The sequence below is a fragment of the Eretmochelys imbricata genome, chromosome 1 (assembly GCF_965152235.1).
Source record: "Eretmochelys imbricata isolate rEreImb1 chromosome 1, rEreImb1.hap1, whole genome shotgun sequence".
Taxonomy (NCBI): Eukaryota; Metazoa; Chordata; order Testudines; family Cheloniidae; genus Eretmochelys; species Eretmochelys imbricata.
In genome coordinates, this window is record NC_135572.1 from 26,205,671 (window position 1) to 26,222,678 (window position 17,008).

A 17,008-nucleotide genomic window follows, 5' to 3' on the forward strand; every position below is an offset into this window, starting at 1 on the left:
GCTCAGCTGCCTGTGTTTGAGGAAGGAGTTTTATGCAGAGCACAGTCATTTCTTTTAGCATTCCTTGCTGGGCTCATCCTTTCTGTGTGGTGGTGAAAGGAGAGCTGAGGTCATGTCCAGGGGTCCCCAGGAAGCTTTCACACCTTCAACCTTAACCTATAATCTGATCTTATAATTGGATCCAGTGGGGATAGGTCTTTGTGCCCCTTGACTTCAGTGAGGCTCTGCATGGAAGTAAGAGTCCACCTTCAGGATTAGGGTCCTAATAGGCTTTAAAAGGAAAATGTGCAATTGACTAGCAACTTTCCACTTATCTTAGATAAGATGTCTGAATCCTTGTGTAAGTGGGGGAACTTTCCTGGCTTCTGCACTACCCCGGTGAAGTGGGCTAGCGAAAGGATCTGAGTGCTTACTCCCACTTCCTTTACCCAGTGGCCTCTCTTCCCTTGAGGACTCCCCTTCCACTCTCCTGTCTGGAGAGTCCTTGTAACCCCAACAAGGCTGGGCCCAGGATTCCTGGGGGGCTCGACCCCCAACCCTGCTGTGGTCACCTAGGACAGGGGCTAGGGTGTCCCCACTCCGGGGTACTCTCTCTGCACTGATTAGCCTGCCCACCCTGTCATTCAGGCTGACCTGGGGCATTGGCCTCTCCCCATTGTTCCTGGGGGCTGTCAGTCTCAGGGTTCTGATTGCCCATCGACCCTTCCCCCTTTTTAGTACTGGGAGCTAGCAACTAAAACACCCCCACTGAATGTTAGTAAGGGGGCAACAGTCCCCTTACACTTGGGCTTGTCTCACAGCATGCTGTACTTAGCAGTACAAATCCATGGGAAGAAGTTCCATGGGAGATTTGGCTAAGTAAGAACTGCAAGATTTGCCTGTAAGAGCCTTTGGGACCAATCACATAAGCTATACAAGGCTGCTGATTATGGGCAACAATTTTGCAACTTTTGGTTTCAGGGTCAGCTTAATTGGATGAGTTTTGTAAATAATCCCAGAGACAGTGGAAGTCAGTTGTATTTAGAGCTGGTCCAACTATTCATCACTGAGCCTGTTATCAACTTGACAATAAACAACAATAAAGAATCAGCAACAGCCCTTTGTGCTTCTCCAGCCTTTTCTTCCCTTCCAACGCATCAACCTAATCTCCTACTGTAGCCCATTCTACCATAACAAATGGGAAATGAGTATAGAAAGAGTAACTTTTAAATAAAAGCAGGGGAGAGAATTGTCCCAAATTGTCCTTCAGAACAACTGCTCTCCTTTGTGTTGCTCTGGGTCCATTTTAGATATAGATATTTTCTTGCTACTATTTTCTGGTCTGTGGGTGTAAAAGAAAAACACTTGTTTTATCTTAAAATGTCCTTACAGGGATAAAATTTGCCTCAAAGTCTTACAAGGGACCAGGGCCACAGATTTAGGGGATCCAGGTTGCATCCCTGCTGCTGCCACTGACAACAGCCTAACCTTGGGCATCATTTAAATCTCGCTGTGCCTCAGTTTCCCCACCTGTAAAATGGGGGTGATTACGTCCCCGCTGGTGGGGAGCAGACTGAGGGTCTCGGATAAAAGACGCTGCTGCTAAGCCTTATAACAGAAACAGCCCGCAACGCAAGCACAGGATTTTCCTCCTAGCGCCTCCCTTGGTGGAGCAGCTGCCTGCCGCTCGGCCTCGCTTGGCAGCTCCGCTCCCTGCCAAAGGGGACGGGCCCAGCGGGCCGCGGCTCCCAGCGTGACACATCACACATGGGCTCGTGCTTCGCTCGGCCAGGGCGCCACTCGCGGGGAACAGGGAGACCCGGCGGGGGCGGAGAGGGGCCCTGGCCCCGCGCTGTGCCTGGGGGCTGGAGCCATGGGCGGGAGGCAGGGCGCCCTGCGCACGGGGCTGGGCTGCGCCCTGCTGCTGGCCCTCTTCCTGCTGGGCTTCCTGGGAGGTGAGTGTGGAGCGCCCCGCGCGGAGACCAGCTGGGGCCCCAGAGCTCAGCCGGGGATTGAACCGGGGATTTACAGACTGTTCACACACACACTCGCAGCGTCACACACACACACAGCCCATCTCCTCCCCATACACACACCCACCCCTCATCTCCTCCCCATAACACACACACATTCCCCCATCTCCTCCTCCCCCACACACTCCCCCCCTCATCTCCTCCCCATACACCACACACACACCCCCCATCCCTCCCACTGCTCCTTCCCCACCCCAGTACATAGTCTCCTTCTCCTCTCCCTCTTCAAATATATGCAACCGCTTTTCCCCCACAGGCACATAACCTCCTAGGCTCTCAGCCCTCCACACCCAACTCCCCGGGTACTATTCTATAGACATACCACCACTTCCACACACCATCCTCCACCATACAGTCCCCTTTATTATTTCCAGCTCCCAAACATTTACCAGATCTGCACTTTAAACTTCCCTACCCTGTGTAAAGAGAAAAGGAGTACTTCTGGCACCTTAGAGACTAACCAATTTATTTGAGCATAAACTTTTGTGAGCTACAGCTCGCTTTATCAGATGCATGCAGCGGAAAATACAGTGGGGAGATTTAATATACACAGAGAACATGAAACAATGGGTGTTACCATACACACTGTCTGAAACCTACCCTGTGTATGTGTGAAGGTTAAGAATAGCACCCAGAGGGATTTTACTGCTTGTCAGCGACTTCCAAAATATTCACCTTCTTTAGAGGGTTTCAAAAAAAGGCTGTACTTTCCTTCCATTCCCAGCCACCTGCATGACTGGGGTGAGGGTTTATGTGTGTGTGTGTGTGTGTGTCTCCATGTTTACTACTAAATTGGCGGAGTGAACTGGTAGCTTCTTAACAAGGAGTCTGATTATCTGATTCAAGAAATACAGTTTGGAAATTACAGGGGGTTGTGCTTTTCCTCCTTGTTTTATTGTAAAAGGTGGGGATGCGGCTTCTATTTGCTGCCATCATAGAGTTTAAGGTCTGAGTAACTCTGAACCTTTGGGTTTTGAAATAAGGGACTGACAACTCACAGGTGGGTTGCTGCACTCCTATGGGATCCCCATTTACTCCAGTGGGTCTCTGCATGGGCACAGAGGTCTGATCGTACAGTCACTTGCAATATAGGGCCTGAAATGCTTAAAACTGATCAGGCTAAACATTAAAAGGATCTGGTCAATCTCAAACAAACAAACCAACCCAATACTTCTGCCCATTTTCAAAAGAAACTTTTTTACAGAACACACTTAAGATGACTATTACTGAAAGATCCTAGCGACAAAGAGTCTCTTTCAGTTTTCCATTGTGCACTTGACATCACTGTTGTGGATTGTCAGTTTCATTGAAGTCATTTTCCATGTTTATGTGGGTTTTCTGCTACAGAGGAGCAACACCACAAACATTTGCAATGAATGACAGTATTTGACAATGCAGTATTTGAAAATACTTTTAACTTTCCCCCTCCTCCCCTGAACACCTAATAACTATTATGGAGCTGGCGGGAGGTCATGGAATCCTAGGCTTTCGTCCTGAAAATGCTCATGCACATGCTTCAAGTTAAATACCTGAGCAAATTCATTCAGGTAGGGGTCAGTCCCTCTCACTGTTCAGCAAAGGTTCACTGTGAATATGATGGGTCCGATTCTCCTCTCATTGTGAACTGGTAGTACTCCATTCAAGTTACAGGTCTAAAACTGCTGACAGAAGAATCTGGTTAAACGATATTCTATATTTATCATGTGTGCTCATATAAATACAGGAGTGACCTGTCACTTCATCATGATCCAGTAACAATAAACATTTTACTTTGTAATTCCTTTTATATTTTAGGCCACAGTCCAGCAAACACTTAGGGATCTGCTAAAATGTAAGCATGTGAATAGTTCCATTGACTTTAATGGGATTACTTGTGTTTAAAGTTAAGCATGTTCACAAATACTATGAGCATTGTAGGGCTTGGTAAGTATCAGACTTTAATGATATTTTTCAGGCTGGTTAATGAAACCTACTAAAAAAACAACTAGCTCAGCAGATGCCTATCAAAATGTGAGACAGAAACTTGTGGCTGAAATGAAAGCAGAAAACATCAAGCAGTTTCTTGGGTAAGCTTTATCCTTTTTGGTTTTCAAATAATTATATCAGCCACAAAAGCCATAAGTTGTAACATTAGCCCCATGGCAGAGCATTTGTTGGCTGTGCTGTTATGATATCTTTTATGTTTTGGGATTACTTGGTTTGTGCACAATGTTGAGAAAAGAAATAAAACATATGCTCTCATTTTAATGGTTTTTTCCAATAATAATTTTTAGAAATTATTGTACTCCAAAGTGTCCTTTTCTCCAAATAGACTGATAAAGCTTGAAAAGTAGAGGATGTGATTTATATATATAATATTTCTATTTACACAAGTTTTTTTTGTATACTTGCTATATAAATGTAGATGTTAAAGGAATACATAGTGTTGCAAGACTGTGCAGACAAAACTTATCTACATGCAGACCATTGAAAAATCTATGGTTTGAACAATATGATTTTCTCATTGAAAAATTCATGCTGTTAGTTATGTTGCTTTTATTAAGGTTATCTATGCAGTTCTGTAAGTTCTCTGTTTTTTTATACAAAAGCCTTTCCATTATCTGAACTCCAGCTAGTTTAACATTTCCCCCCTGCATCTTACATTATTTAAGTCCTAAGATCAATAAAGAACTTTGCTTTAGTCTCGAACAGATACCTTATAAAAGGAAAATGTTTTATGTGTTGCAGATGGACAGCTATTACATGATAAATAATATAGCTAGTGATTCATTAATCTCTGTATCTCAGCACCTAGTGACTCAATTAGCTGGGGTAAAGTAGAAAGCAATTTATCTTGTAGAAATATATTAATGTTACATTTTTAGATATTTAAAAATTCCTCACGTATGGCGATTTAAGAACCAAAAAGCTGGACATGTCTGGGAAAATACGGACGTATGGTAACCCTATGTATGAAGAGCAAAAGACACATCAGTAGCCTTTACTTCTGTCATGTATGTCACTGGAAATGAAAACAATGACTCTTGCACACGTTTACTTTTGGATAATGTAATCAAAAATATCCCCAAAAGCCAATATAAATCAACGTTGGTTAGTAACATATGTTGATATTCAGCATTTGACAGTGTGAGGATGCCTCTAGGACACGGTACAACTCATGACTAATTTGATTTCTATTTTATTTTATTTATTTTAAACCTAAGTGCTTTCACTTCTAACATGAATTAGAGAGCAAAAACTATATAGACCCTGTCTTGTTTTTTGTTGCTCACAGTAAATTAGAGAGTTGAGAGAGAGAGAGCATACAAAAGTCTAGGAAATGTACACACTGAAAACAGTGTGAAATTTCTCAGTAATTATGCTGAAGTCTCTGGGCCACAGGGAATTATCCGTATCTAGTCTGCTTGTTTTCATGATGCCAGAACACCTTCTGTACACTTTAAAGCAGGAACTGCAGAAATTTTTACATTAATTCACTATCCAAAGACTATGTTAAAGGTGTTGTAAAAGAAATACAAAATTAAGGCTTCCACATCACACTCTCGTTCTCTCAAGCTATTCAATCTATTCTCACAGGGTAGGAGAAGCAAAACTTCAACATCAGAAAATCAGGAAATGCAGAGGTACAAGTAATACCTCCCACATCACATAACCTTAACTGTGCACCCATTTGATCACTGCTCTAAGGAGGAGAGTGAGACCACAAGAAAAAACATATGAAGTGAACCCTAATGTATCTTTAAAAATCACTTTAATATGGGACCAAAAGCGTTAATATGCAACAACCATAATTGTATGGTTATTGAATGGAGCCATTAGGGGGCAAAGTTAAGGCTGTTTAGGTGCATTTCTATACCTTAACGTGGATTTCTTTTACATTTAAATTTAACTTTGAAGTTTCTGGCTTTATTTGGGGGTGGGGGGGGAAGTGTTGGCAGGGGTCCAGCTCCCTCCTCCCTCTCAGTTCCCAAACACAGTTTGCTGGAAAATAACAGTTCAGAGTCCAGTTTGCAGGCAATTCAGTGGGTTTATTGGGGCTAAATAAACAAGCATATTCTGAAACCCTTCACACCAGTTGGACTATCTTTATATGCCGGTAGAGTTTTCCTTTTTCCCTCCCCCAACTACAGTGCTCTACGCTGATAGAACCCCCTTCTTCTCCTAATCCTTTGCTTCTCACGCCGGTGGAGCTCACTCTTCTCCCCCACTCTTCTTGGCAAACTTAATTATACTTGTAGTGCCACTCCCCTGGTATCAACCCTTCCAATATATGGTCATGTTCCGTTCTGGGGGTCCTGAGTCTGGGGTCGATAGGACCACCTCTTTTGTACCTGATGGGAGAGGTAAGGAGCGGTGTTTCTTTTGGTCATGGTTACTCTCTTGCAGACTCTGCATTTCCTCCTTACACCCTCCCCTCCAGCTACTTGGTAACCATTGCAACCTCTTGCTTGATTAGCCCCTTATCTTCAAGGCTACCAGCTCGGTGCGTGGGGAGGAGGGGTACAGTCTTGTGCTTTCACTTATATTCTCTTACTTGCTTATTTAGCCTCTTCAAATTAAAAGCAAGGCCAAAAGCAAAATTATTATTATTTAGTCTCTACCCTATTTACTTCACATTCTCCTAACTGGGAGGATAACCCTAAATTATTTATATGTAACTTAATTTAATGTGTTTTTTGTTTGGGAATTATAACCCCAGATCCATAAAGGTATTTAGGCACCTAAACCCCAGATTTAGGCACCTATATGTTGGATTCAGGTGCCTAAATCCCAATTTTGTCTCCACAATGATCCACAAAACTGCTACCTAAACCTGTAGGCATATAAATTCACTTTGCACCTAAGTTTCTGCCTCCAGGTATGCATGCTGCTGCCTCCCTCTAGGCGTTCAGCCAACTGTCTCCCACTTAAGCCTTAGAGCAAGTCACAAATGGGGGAACACATGCGTTCGTCCACCTAATTTTCATGCAGAGCCCAATCTGGTTGGTGTGATTAGTGGCTGCCTCCCAAATGGAACCCCACTGAAAATCTGGCAGGTGGAGGTGTGACCCACTTTATATCTTTTCTCCCAGTGATTAGAACACTCACCTGGGATATGGGAGACCCAGGTTCAATTCCCCCCTCTCTGCCAAACGGGGAGAAAGGATTTGAGCAGGTGGTCTCCCTCTTCTCAGGAGAGTGCTCTAAGCCTTGTTACTCAGAGTGAAAAGCTGAGCTAATTTGTCTTAGCACAGCAGGAAAGATCTCTTTGCACATTATCCTGCCCTAGGCTCTGGTAACTATGTTGTACCGCTCACCGTTTCATCTAAGGGACTTAACCATAACAACTTACTTCTTGCATGTGTTATGAAGATTAGCCTACTTGGACTCTTCTGTCAAATGCTTTTCTGAACTCTCTGCTTACCCATGACTCTGTTTTATTTTAGTTCGTTTACAAAGTTTCCTCACCTGGCAGGAACAGAACAGAACCTTCACCTTGCTAAACAAATTCAAGCCCAGTGGAAGGAATTTGGATTGGATTCAGCAGAGCTGGTTCATTATGATGTCCTCCTTTCCTACCCGAATGAAACTCAGCCCAACTATGTCTCAATTATTGATGATCAAGGGAATGAGGTGATCTTATTTTAGTCAACTGTATGTAGAATAGCTCTTTCAAGAAATGGGGTCAGGTTCTGCCCCCACTCACACCTGTGCATCTTCATTGTGTTTTATAATCTGATGAAAAGCCTCTTTATTAGAAAGGGAAATCCACTGCTGCTGGGTTATGTCACCCAATCTCTTGGACTAATGTTTAGAAATGGTTTCTGCCAGGACAGATCAGTGGGGATTGCTTACATCTTGCAAACACAAAAAAGGAATCCACTGGCTTATTGCGCCCTCCTTGTTTTGCTGTGCAGCAAACCAAGCACAAGGCAGGTTTTGTGTATGGCGAAGCCATCCCCACCCCAAGATCGAATACCAATATTTCACTGCTTTTCAGGTACAGTTTTGACAACTCCGTATGTTTGGGGTTTTTTTTCTTCTGGCTTCCTTCCTCAAAGTGCCTAGTGCACTGAAGTAGACGTAATGATGCATGAATGCATTACATGCCTACCTTCTCTGCAGAATGCAATAATACAATGCAGGGGCTATATGAGTCATCTAGAATTAAGATTTTGGAAAGAATGTGGAATATCGAGTAACCGTGCAAATGAAGTGAAAACTTAGTTTATCCAATTTATTTATTATAGGAGGGGCAGATAGCACTGCCATTATTTAGGTTGCCCAACACTTCCCATTCTAGGATCCTCTTTTCAGTAACTTACACCATTACCAAACTATAACCATCTGAAATTTGCCATGCCGCATGTCTGCCTCATGCTGAATTTTATTTTTTTATTTTTTTAATTTCAGCCAAACAAGTACAGCTGTTTCTGAGAATGAGGTTAGGGGAAAATATATTGTTTTGCCCACGTTAAATTCTGATGACCTTTTATCTAAGAAGCTCTGTAGTCCCCTTGCTTTGGAGCAGAGACTTGGAATTTGGCAGGGAGGTTGCCTTTGTGACAGGGATGTGCCTTTTGTTCTCCCTCTGAAAAATCTATCCAAATTTGGTCAAGTTATAAACCTCTGAAGAATTGGGGTTTGCACATGATCAGTAGCTACTTGGTAGAGCTTCACAGCTAAATTCCCGGAATATTCTGTACGTATTGAGCATACTCCAGCCTAGGGCTGAGCAGGAGTTTCCAGGACTCTGGGCTGCTGCAAGCTGGGCACCAGGACTGAGAGTAGGGCAGCTGTCTCCCCTGTGCTCACTGGGCTCCCTCTGCTGACATCCCAACAGTGGAAAAAGAAAGCCACTTGAATGGAATGCAGAGTGGACAGGAGCCAGACGAGGGCAGAGACAGGGAGAGGAGATTGGGAAAAGGAGCCTGTGGGGTGGAGAAAACTGGAACTGAGAGCTAAGGTGGGGGGTGACTGAGATGAGGAGCTGGTGATGAGGAAGATTGGGACTGGCCACAAGTGAGGTGGAGGGGAAGTCATCATTAACAAGGAACCAGGATGTGGGAGAAGCACTGGCAAGGAGACTGGGATAATTAAGGAAGGGAAGGGAAGACCGTGAGTGTAGGGAGACTGGGATGGAAAGTCTAAACGGAGGAGACTAGAAGTGGCTGGCATGGAAATGGGGATTGAAATGAGAAACTTATGGAGCAGAAACTGGGACTGGCTATGTGAGGAAAATGGGACTGGAATGAGGAACTTGGGTGGGGAAGAGGCAGGACTAGGACAGGTATAGGCTGAAGGGTGAGGGGCCGAAGGGGTGAAGTTTAGGGTGAATTGGCAGAACAGTGTGTGCCCACTGGAGCACTATCCCCTCCAAGCTATGAAATTACACACACACACACAAAGAACATTATTGTGGTTGCAGAGTCAAGCACTGAAAAGTTAGGAAGTGCCAGAATCCTTAATTCACTCCCATGATGCATATGTATTATGATACAGACTTTAATTACATGATCATGTTATCTAGTATTTCCTAACTTTTCAGTGCTTGACGCTGTGACCTTAGTGTGTGCACACGCGCACCCCACTGTTCTGCCAAGTGGACAACCAGTCCCAAAAAAATCCATCCTGAAAAATTCCTGGACTTTTTTTTGTTTAAATAAATACATAAATAAACAAACAAATAAATAAATAACGTCTTTGCAGAACCCCTTGTAATATTAGTTATTATTAGATTAGATTTAGATTAGTTAGATTTAACTGGGAATTGGTCCTGCTTCGAGCAGGGGGTTGGACTAGATGACCTTCAGGGGTCCCTTCCAACCCTGATATTCTATGATTCTATGATTCTATGATTCTATTTGTAAGCATTTGTTGATTTTCTTTTACATAATAATGATCGGATCCAAAGTAAAAGCCTATCCTGCCACCCTTACTCACATTGAGTAGTATCTTACTGGGTGAGTAAGAGTGGAATGGGCACTAAAGATATGGGACGATTTTGGGTAGTAACAAAAGGTACTGTACCTAATCAGAGAGTAGATCAGCTACTGAAGTAGTAGGAAAGGAGCAATAGTCTAAGTGGGTGTAACCACTAAATTACAAAAAGTCTCTATAATAATAGGGACAAACTAGGTGCCTCTAATTATCACCCCTTTTCAGCACTCTGCCTGAATCAAAACAGAAGAATAACTGAAGTGATTCATAAAACCTTACACCCACAAAAATATCCATCTATCTTCCTATCTATCTTCCTACTCTTGTTCAGTTATGAAGTTCTAACAATGTATCCCTCTCTCATTTTAAGTTATACATGATTTCTTTTTCTGATAATATTTTTTATATAAAATGGCACACTGTTCTTAATAACTAAATTTAGTGCACAAAATTGTGCCAAGACTTCACTGAGCTTGCCCAGAGGAAGAATCTGACCCAGAGCTTTTTCTAAAGTAACTGTTTGTTCTTCTTGGCTCTTTTGGTAGATTTTCAATACATCTTTCTTTGAGCTGCCCCCTCAGGGATATGAAAACATTTCCGGTGTGCTGCCACCATATAATGCTTTTTCAGCACAAGGAGTGCCAGAGGTAAGAAAACAATTCTTATGAGTCCTGATGGTTGAAATCATATTTTGGGAAAGAGTTACCGTTGGTATATTGTTCTGACTTCTTAAAATATTTTTACAGTGATCTCAGTTAGGTGACAATACTGAATTTCATTATGCTATAGCCTAAGGGACAGCAACAGTATGTACTAGACAGAGTAAAGTCTAGAAGTTACCCATTTAATAAAAATGCTCTAAAATTGTTCAGATCAGAAATTGCTGTTTCTAGTTAGAAAGATACTTCCGGGTGAGGTTACGGCTTATATGGTTCCTTCTAATGGGGAAACCTAAGAGATGGGGTCGGGGGAAGTAGTCTGGATTTTATCTGCTTTATTCATTAAGAGTAAACCCTCTTGTTTGTTATAAATCTGAAGCACACTCATGTTCTGAAAGATCACACTCTCTAAAGTTAATCTGATTGATTCTTCTATGATGGACAATCCCAGACCACAGTCACCACACATGTCACATCACGTGAGTGGGCAGAAATAAGTAAAATAGGAAGTCTACCTATCGTGCAACAGCATGTTAGGAATAGCGCTCTTTTCTTTACTCATGCCATCAACAGCTTGCACATGCTTTGCCAGAAGAACAATCTAGTGTTGTAGTTTTTAACATCAGATAATGAGGATGCTTCTAAATATGGGATTATGTAGAGAATTCATCAATGAAACAAGCCTTTCTAAAAAATAATTTGGGAGAGTTTTGCCATTAATTTCACTGGGAGCCGGATCAAGACTGTAGAACTGCAAATATTGAGTACTATATAACAGATGTTCAATAAATAAAGTTGCATGATTCTAAAAAGAGATCCTTTCAAATGGTTATGACAATATAATTTCTAGTTTCTGGCCTTCTTTCTTCCCTGGATAGGCAGATCTGGTGTACGTGAACTATGGCCGCACAGAAGATTTTTTCAAGCTAGAGCGAGAGATGGGAATTAATTGTACTGGAAAGATTGTCATTGCCAGATATGGGAAAATCTTCAGAGGAAACAAAGTGAGTGTTGTGGGGGTTTTTTTGTTTTGTTTCTCTCTCTATCTCAAATCAGAATTAGATTAGTAAATTAAAGGTCTGAGGCTCCTTACATTGCTGTCAATAGGAGTGTTGTTATTGATGTTAGTGGGAGCCAGATTAAGCATTAACTCCCTGCTTCAGAAGCCAGAAGTTCCTTCCAAATAGAGATTTTTCCTTATTTTACTGTAAACCAGGACATGTGAGTGACGGGAGCCAGCTCTGATCCAAAAACCAGGCCTGCAGTATATGCTTATCATGTGTATTAACAGGGACTGGCAAAACAGTAAAGTGAGATGACTGTATTGGAGTACTGAAACGTTGACTGAGATGAATGCAAACTTCTCAGAAAGGGCTTGCAAGAGATTAGTTTAGGGCAGTGGTTCCCGAACTTGTTCCGCCGTTTGTGCAGGGAAAGCCCCCCGCGGGCTGGGCCGGTGTGTTTACCTGCCGCATCTGCAGGTTCGGCCAATCGCGGCTCCCAGTGGCTGCAGTTCGCTGCTCCAGGCCAATGGGAGCTTCTGGAAGCAGCGCAGGCCAAGGGAAGGACTGGCCACCGCTTCCAGCAGCTCCCATTGGCCTGGAGCAGTGAATCGTGGCCACTGGGAGCCGCAATCGGCCGAACCTGAGGACAAGGCAGGTAAACAAACCGGCCCAGAATTTAATAGCCCATACAACCAGTAAATACTACTGCCTCTTTCAGCCATAGATCTCAAAGCATTTTCAAGAGGTAAGCGTCACTATTCCATTTTGACAGCTGGAGAAACTGAGTTACAGAGGTTAAATGACTTGTCTAAGGTCATACAGCAAACTGGTTATGCTGGGAACAAACACCTGGTTCTCCTTATTCAGTCTTATGCCCATTGTTTGAGATCATGCTGCACTTTGACATACGCTTCCCTTGGGTCAGTGATTCCAGCTCTGCCACGTGAGCATTCTGAAGAGTCTCCCAGTTGGTGGCGTGTTGCAGAGCCTGGGAATGTCTTAGCCAAATACAAACATTTTGACATTTCTTAAAACAAGTCATTTTGCAGGTTAAAAATGCCATATTAGCTGGAGCCAAAGGGATTATACTGTATTCAGACCCTGCTGACTACTGCGCCCCTGGAGTAGATCCTTATCCAAGTGGCTGGAACCTTCCTGGAGGGGGAGTCCAGCGTGGGAATGTGTTAAATCTGAATGGAGCAGGGGATCCTCTCACACCAGGTTATCCAGCAAAAGGTGAGTGACAGATTTGTAGCTCTAAACATCTGACACCTTCTGGTATCGAAAAGGGTCTCGTCACTAGCAATTAAACTGTTTTTCGTATCCATGCAAAAAGACTTGCTGTTTAAGAGAATTTCCAGCAAGAGTTTATTTTCCTAGTGTGGAATAGGTTCTACCTGCATATCATTCCAACTGGCCTTCCTCAAGCAAAAATAGTTTCCAGCCAGTATCTCTCTGCATATGATCCAAGCTTTACAGCACTTGTAAATCAAGATGTGGATCGGCCATTCGGTAGAAATGAATTAGGATTTATTGAGATTTGCAAGGAACTATGTTTCTCAAGAGGACTAGTTGAAACTGGATTATTGCCTACCATCAAAGATGAGTAATAACCTTGCTTGGATGTATATTTCTTTGCTGATCATAAATGCCAGGTAGAAAAACACTGCAAACTTCTGTTTATATGGAGTGAAATTTCTGCATTAAAACTAGCAGTAGCCACTGGAGTCAGTGGGACTAATCCCTGATGTGTGACAAGATGCTGGATGACTGGAGGGATCAGTATACGTTGATCCTAGATGTGACTGTGGGACTCTTAATTGTTACAAAAACAACTCCAATTAAAAGGCAAGGTGCTGAGGACAGCAAAATTTGATATTCCAGAATATTCTTGGTTTCTCAGAATACATCTTCAGGTCTGAAGTTGATGAGGGAGTGGGAATTCCCAAAATCCCAGTTCATCCCATTGGATATCATGATGCAGAAATATTATTACGGTAGGTAAACTTCAATCCTTTGTATTTAGCTTCAGTATTCGTGTGCACACTGCAAAAAGCCTTTTTTACATTAAAAGATAGTAAAATTGATGCCCTTTTTATTGCTTTTGTGTAGCACGCACGCATACACACACACACACACAGATATAATAGTAGCAACATACGCTACAGAATTACAAACCATTGTTGGCTGTGAGTCTTTTACTGAAAGACAAATTGGAGCACAAGTGTATTCTGTAGATTTGCCACGGAAGGGATACAAGACCGGGAGTTTATTTTATTAGTCTCTCTGCTTTAACTCTACACTCATTTTAGCTTACAAAATTTCTAAGCACTTTTAATAGGGTTTATGCTAATTTACAGGCCCTCTTAACAAACAGTAAATGGTTGCACATACAGTTTGTGCAACACAATCTTTTAGCGCTTTGTAATCCTTCCTCACACCTCATTTTCAGGTGTGCTGTTCCACTGGGGAGACTTCTACTTTTAACAAATTGGCCAACTGTGTTTGTCTTGGTTTTCACTTAACAGCATCCTGGGAGGACCTGCAGCACCAGACAATAGCTGGAGGGGAAACCTCAATGTGTCTTACAACATTGGGCCTGGATTTGCAGGCAGCTATTCTATAAGGTCTGTTTGAGCCCTTTTGCCTATTTATTGATCACTGAAAAACCAAACCAAACCTTTCAGAGTAGGATTCTGAGGAATATTACATCTCGGACCTTAGAGGGTGTCAAGGTTCCTACCCCACTCTGAACGCTAGGGTACAGATGTGGGGACCTGCATGAAAACCTCCTAGGCTTATCTTTACCAGATTAGGTCAAAACTTCCCCAAGGTACAAAATATTCCACCCTTTGTCCTTGGATTGGCCGCTACCACCACCAAACAAATACTGGTTACTGGGGAAGAGCTGTTTGGAAACATCTTTCCCCCCAAATACTTCCCAAAACCTTGCACCCCACTTCCTGGACAAGGTTTGGTAAAAAGCCTCACCATTTTGCATAGGTGACCACAGACCCAAACCCTTGGATCTGAGAAAAATGAAAAAGCGTTCAGTTTTCTTACAAGAAGACTTTTAATAGAAATAGGAGTAAATAGAAGTAAAGAAATCCCCTCTGTAAAATCAGGATGGTAGATACCTTATAGGGTAATTAGATTCGAAACATAGAGAATCCCTCTAGGCAAAACCTTAAGTTACAAAAAAGATATTCAGACAGAAATAGTTATTCTATTCAGCACAATTCTTTTCTCAGCCATTTAAAGAAATCATAATCTAACGCATACCTAGCTAGATTACTTACTAAAAGTTCTAAGACTCCATTCCTGGTCTATCCCCGACAAAAGCAGCAGATAGACAGACAGAGACCCTTTGTTTCTCTCCCTCCTCCCAGCTTTTGAAAGTATCTTGTCTCCTCATTGGTCATTTTGGTCAGGTGCCAGCGAGGTTACCTTTAGCTTCTTAACCCTTTACAGGTGAGAGGAGTTTTCCTCTGGCCAGGAGGGATTTTAAAGGGGTTTACCCTTCCCTTTATATTTATGACAGAGGGGAAACTAACTTCCCTCTGAAATGAGCAGTATGATTGGATGAGAATCTTTAGGATTTAAAGATAAAATGTTAAAACAATGGGCCTGCTCGGTGACTATGAGAACACTGCCATTGACATCAACAGTCATTGAATGAGGCCATGCATATCTCCTTTCTCAGGTCTTTTATTACACTTTCTTGACACTTCCAAAATTTAACTCTGATCGACTGTAACTAGCCTTTTTATTAACTGTTTTTCCACTGTCAAGTGAAAAGCAAATGTTTTAAACCCTTTCTGTTTCTGGGCCCTTTTCTTCCCTTCTGTTTCTGAAGGGAGCACAACTTCTGCAGTGGCTCACTTGCCTTCACCTTTTCCCGAGTCCCATGGAAGCCTTCTATGAGAATCCCTTGGAGTTAGAGCTATGGAGTATGGGCGTGACTGGGGCCCACAGATCAGCTGCTCTCCGAAGTTTCTAGCCTTCCTAGTTTCAAAGGAAAGCTTGGAAATGTGAACCTAAGAAGGCAAATAAAAAGAACCCAAAATATACTAATTTAAAAAAATCTACTCATATTTTTGGGGCTGTGACCTATGATTTTTGAATGCTTGGGGTTTGCAATACTGTATTTGTGTAATGCCAACAGACCTCAGTCATCGGTGCGTGGGATTGAACCGGTGATCTCTGGAGCTTAGTGCATGAGCCTTTACTGCATGAGCTAAAAGTCATGTAGCTTTTAGCTAAGGCTGTAGAGCAGACTCATTTTTTTAACTCTCTCTAAGTGGTCTTGGATGGGACAGAACACCACACCAAGAAGGTGCATGGGTTACATTTGCTCTTAATACTTCACTCAGCTTGTGTAGTGAAACAAAACTGGTCAGTTTCATTTTCTGGCTCTCTGGCACTAGCAGAGAGGGTCACAAACCATGGGCCATGGAGCTGATAGTCTGCAGAGACCTATCTGGTCACATGGTGATGCTTCCTTTTCTTGGCTTCCAGCCACTAAACTGCATTAAATGAAGCTAAAAAATGCATTACTATGGTAATGTGCCATGTGGCTGTCATTGACTGACAAAGGGACAGTATTCCGTTGCCAGTGGGACAGGAAGTGGTTTGAAAGATCATGAACAGGAGGGTATAATGATGTGTTTTTTCCAACACTGCAAGGACATGTTTAAATTTTAAAAATTGAAGTATTAATTGGATTTTTTTTCGGGTGTATGTTAAAACTTACCGAAGATTTAGAAAGCATACAAACAAAAATGTCAACCGAACAAATTTGACACTTGCGATAAAGGGGACTGTAAAGGATCCAAGCAAGGGGAAGCCAAAACAAACTAATAAAACAGATGCCCCCTTTAAGAAGGTCTCAGGGAAGGAGCAATCTTAACAAAGTTCATAAGGCCCTTACTGTGGCGCCCTGGTTCAGAGCTCCTGAACTGAGAGTCAGCAAATAAAGTCTCTGGGCCTGGTCACGCTAGTCCCCAAGACCCTAAGAGAAAGACCAAGACCCATTGCAATCTGCATGCCTCCTCCTCCTTCTTCTTCATCTGATGTTTTATGACAAAGCAGACTCACTTGTGAATCAGTCTTTCACCTTTTCCAATATTCTTTAAAGAGTTGCAATATTGCTGTATTTTTTAATAGGGCCTCATTTTCCTGATGCTCTTAATAGGCACTGCAGTGAGAATTTTGATACTTAGAGGCCTTAAAGTTTTTCATATAAATACCCCCTTTTGATGATACATTCTTCACACTCCCAAAGGAGATAATAAATTGTTTCCTGGATCTTGCATGTCCCACATTATCTATCTTTATGTTTGTTAGTAACAAATTACTATCTAAGCCACAATGGCCAGTTAAAATTCTAAATAGAGCCACTTCGTTCTTTCTC

At 42.4% G+C, this 17,008-nt stretch overlaps 1 protein-coding gene across 1 annotated transcript in view; it reads left to right on the plus strand.

Moving 5' to 3' along the window:
- Positions 1–1,852: 1,852 nt before the first annotated feature.
- The window catches only part of LOC144257426 (N-acetylated-alpha-linked acidic dipeptidase 2-like), a 47,709-nt gene continuing 32,553 nt past the window's right edge, over positions 1,853–17,008 (plus strand). Inside the window, exons 1-8 of the mRNA XM_077805377.1 lie at positions 1,853–1,934; positions 3,967–4,078; positions 7,439–7,625; positions 10,478–10,579; positions 11,470–11,595; positions 12,645–12,831; positions 13,499–13,592; positions 14,124–14,222. Coding sequence (XP_077661503.1) covers positions 1,853–1,934; positions 3,967–4,078; positions 7,439–7,625; positions 10,478–10,579; positions 11,470–11,595; positions 12,645–12,831; positions 13,499–13,592; positions 14,124–14,222 — 989 coding nt within the window. The remainder of the gene's footprint in view (positions 1,935–3,966; positions 4,079–7,438; positions 7,626–10,477; positions 10,580–11,469; positions 11,596–12,644; positions 12,832–13,498; positions 13,593–14,123; positions 14,223–17,008) is intronic.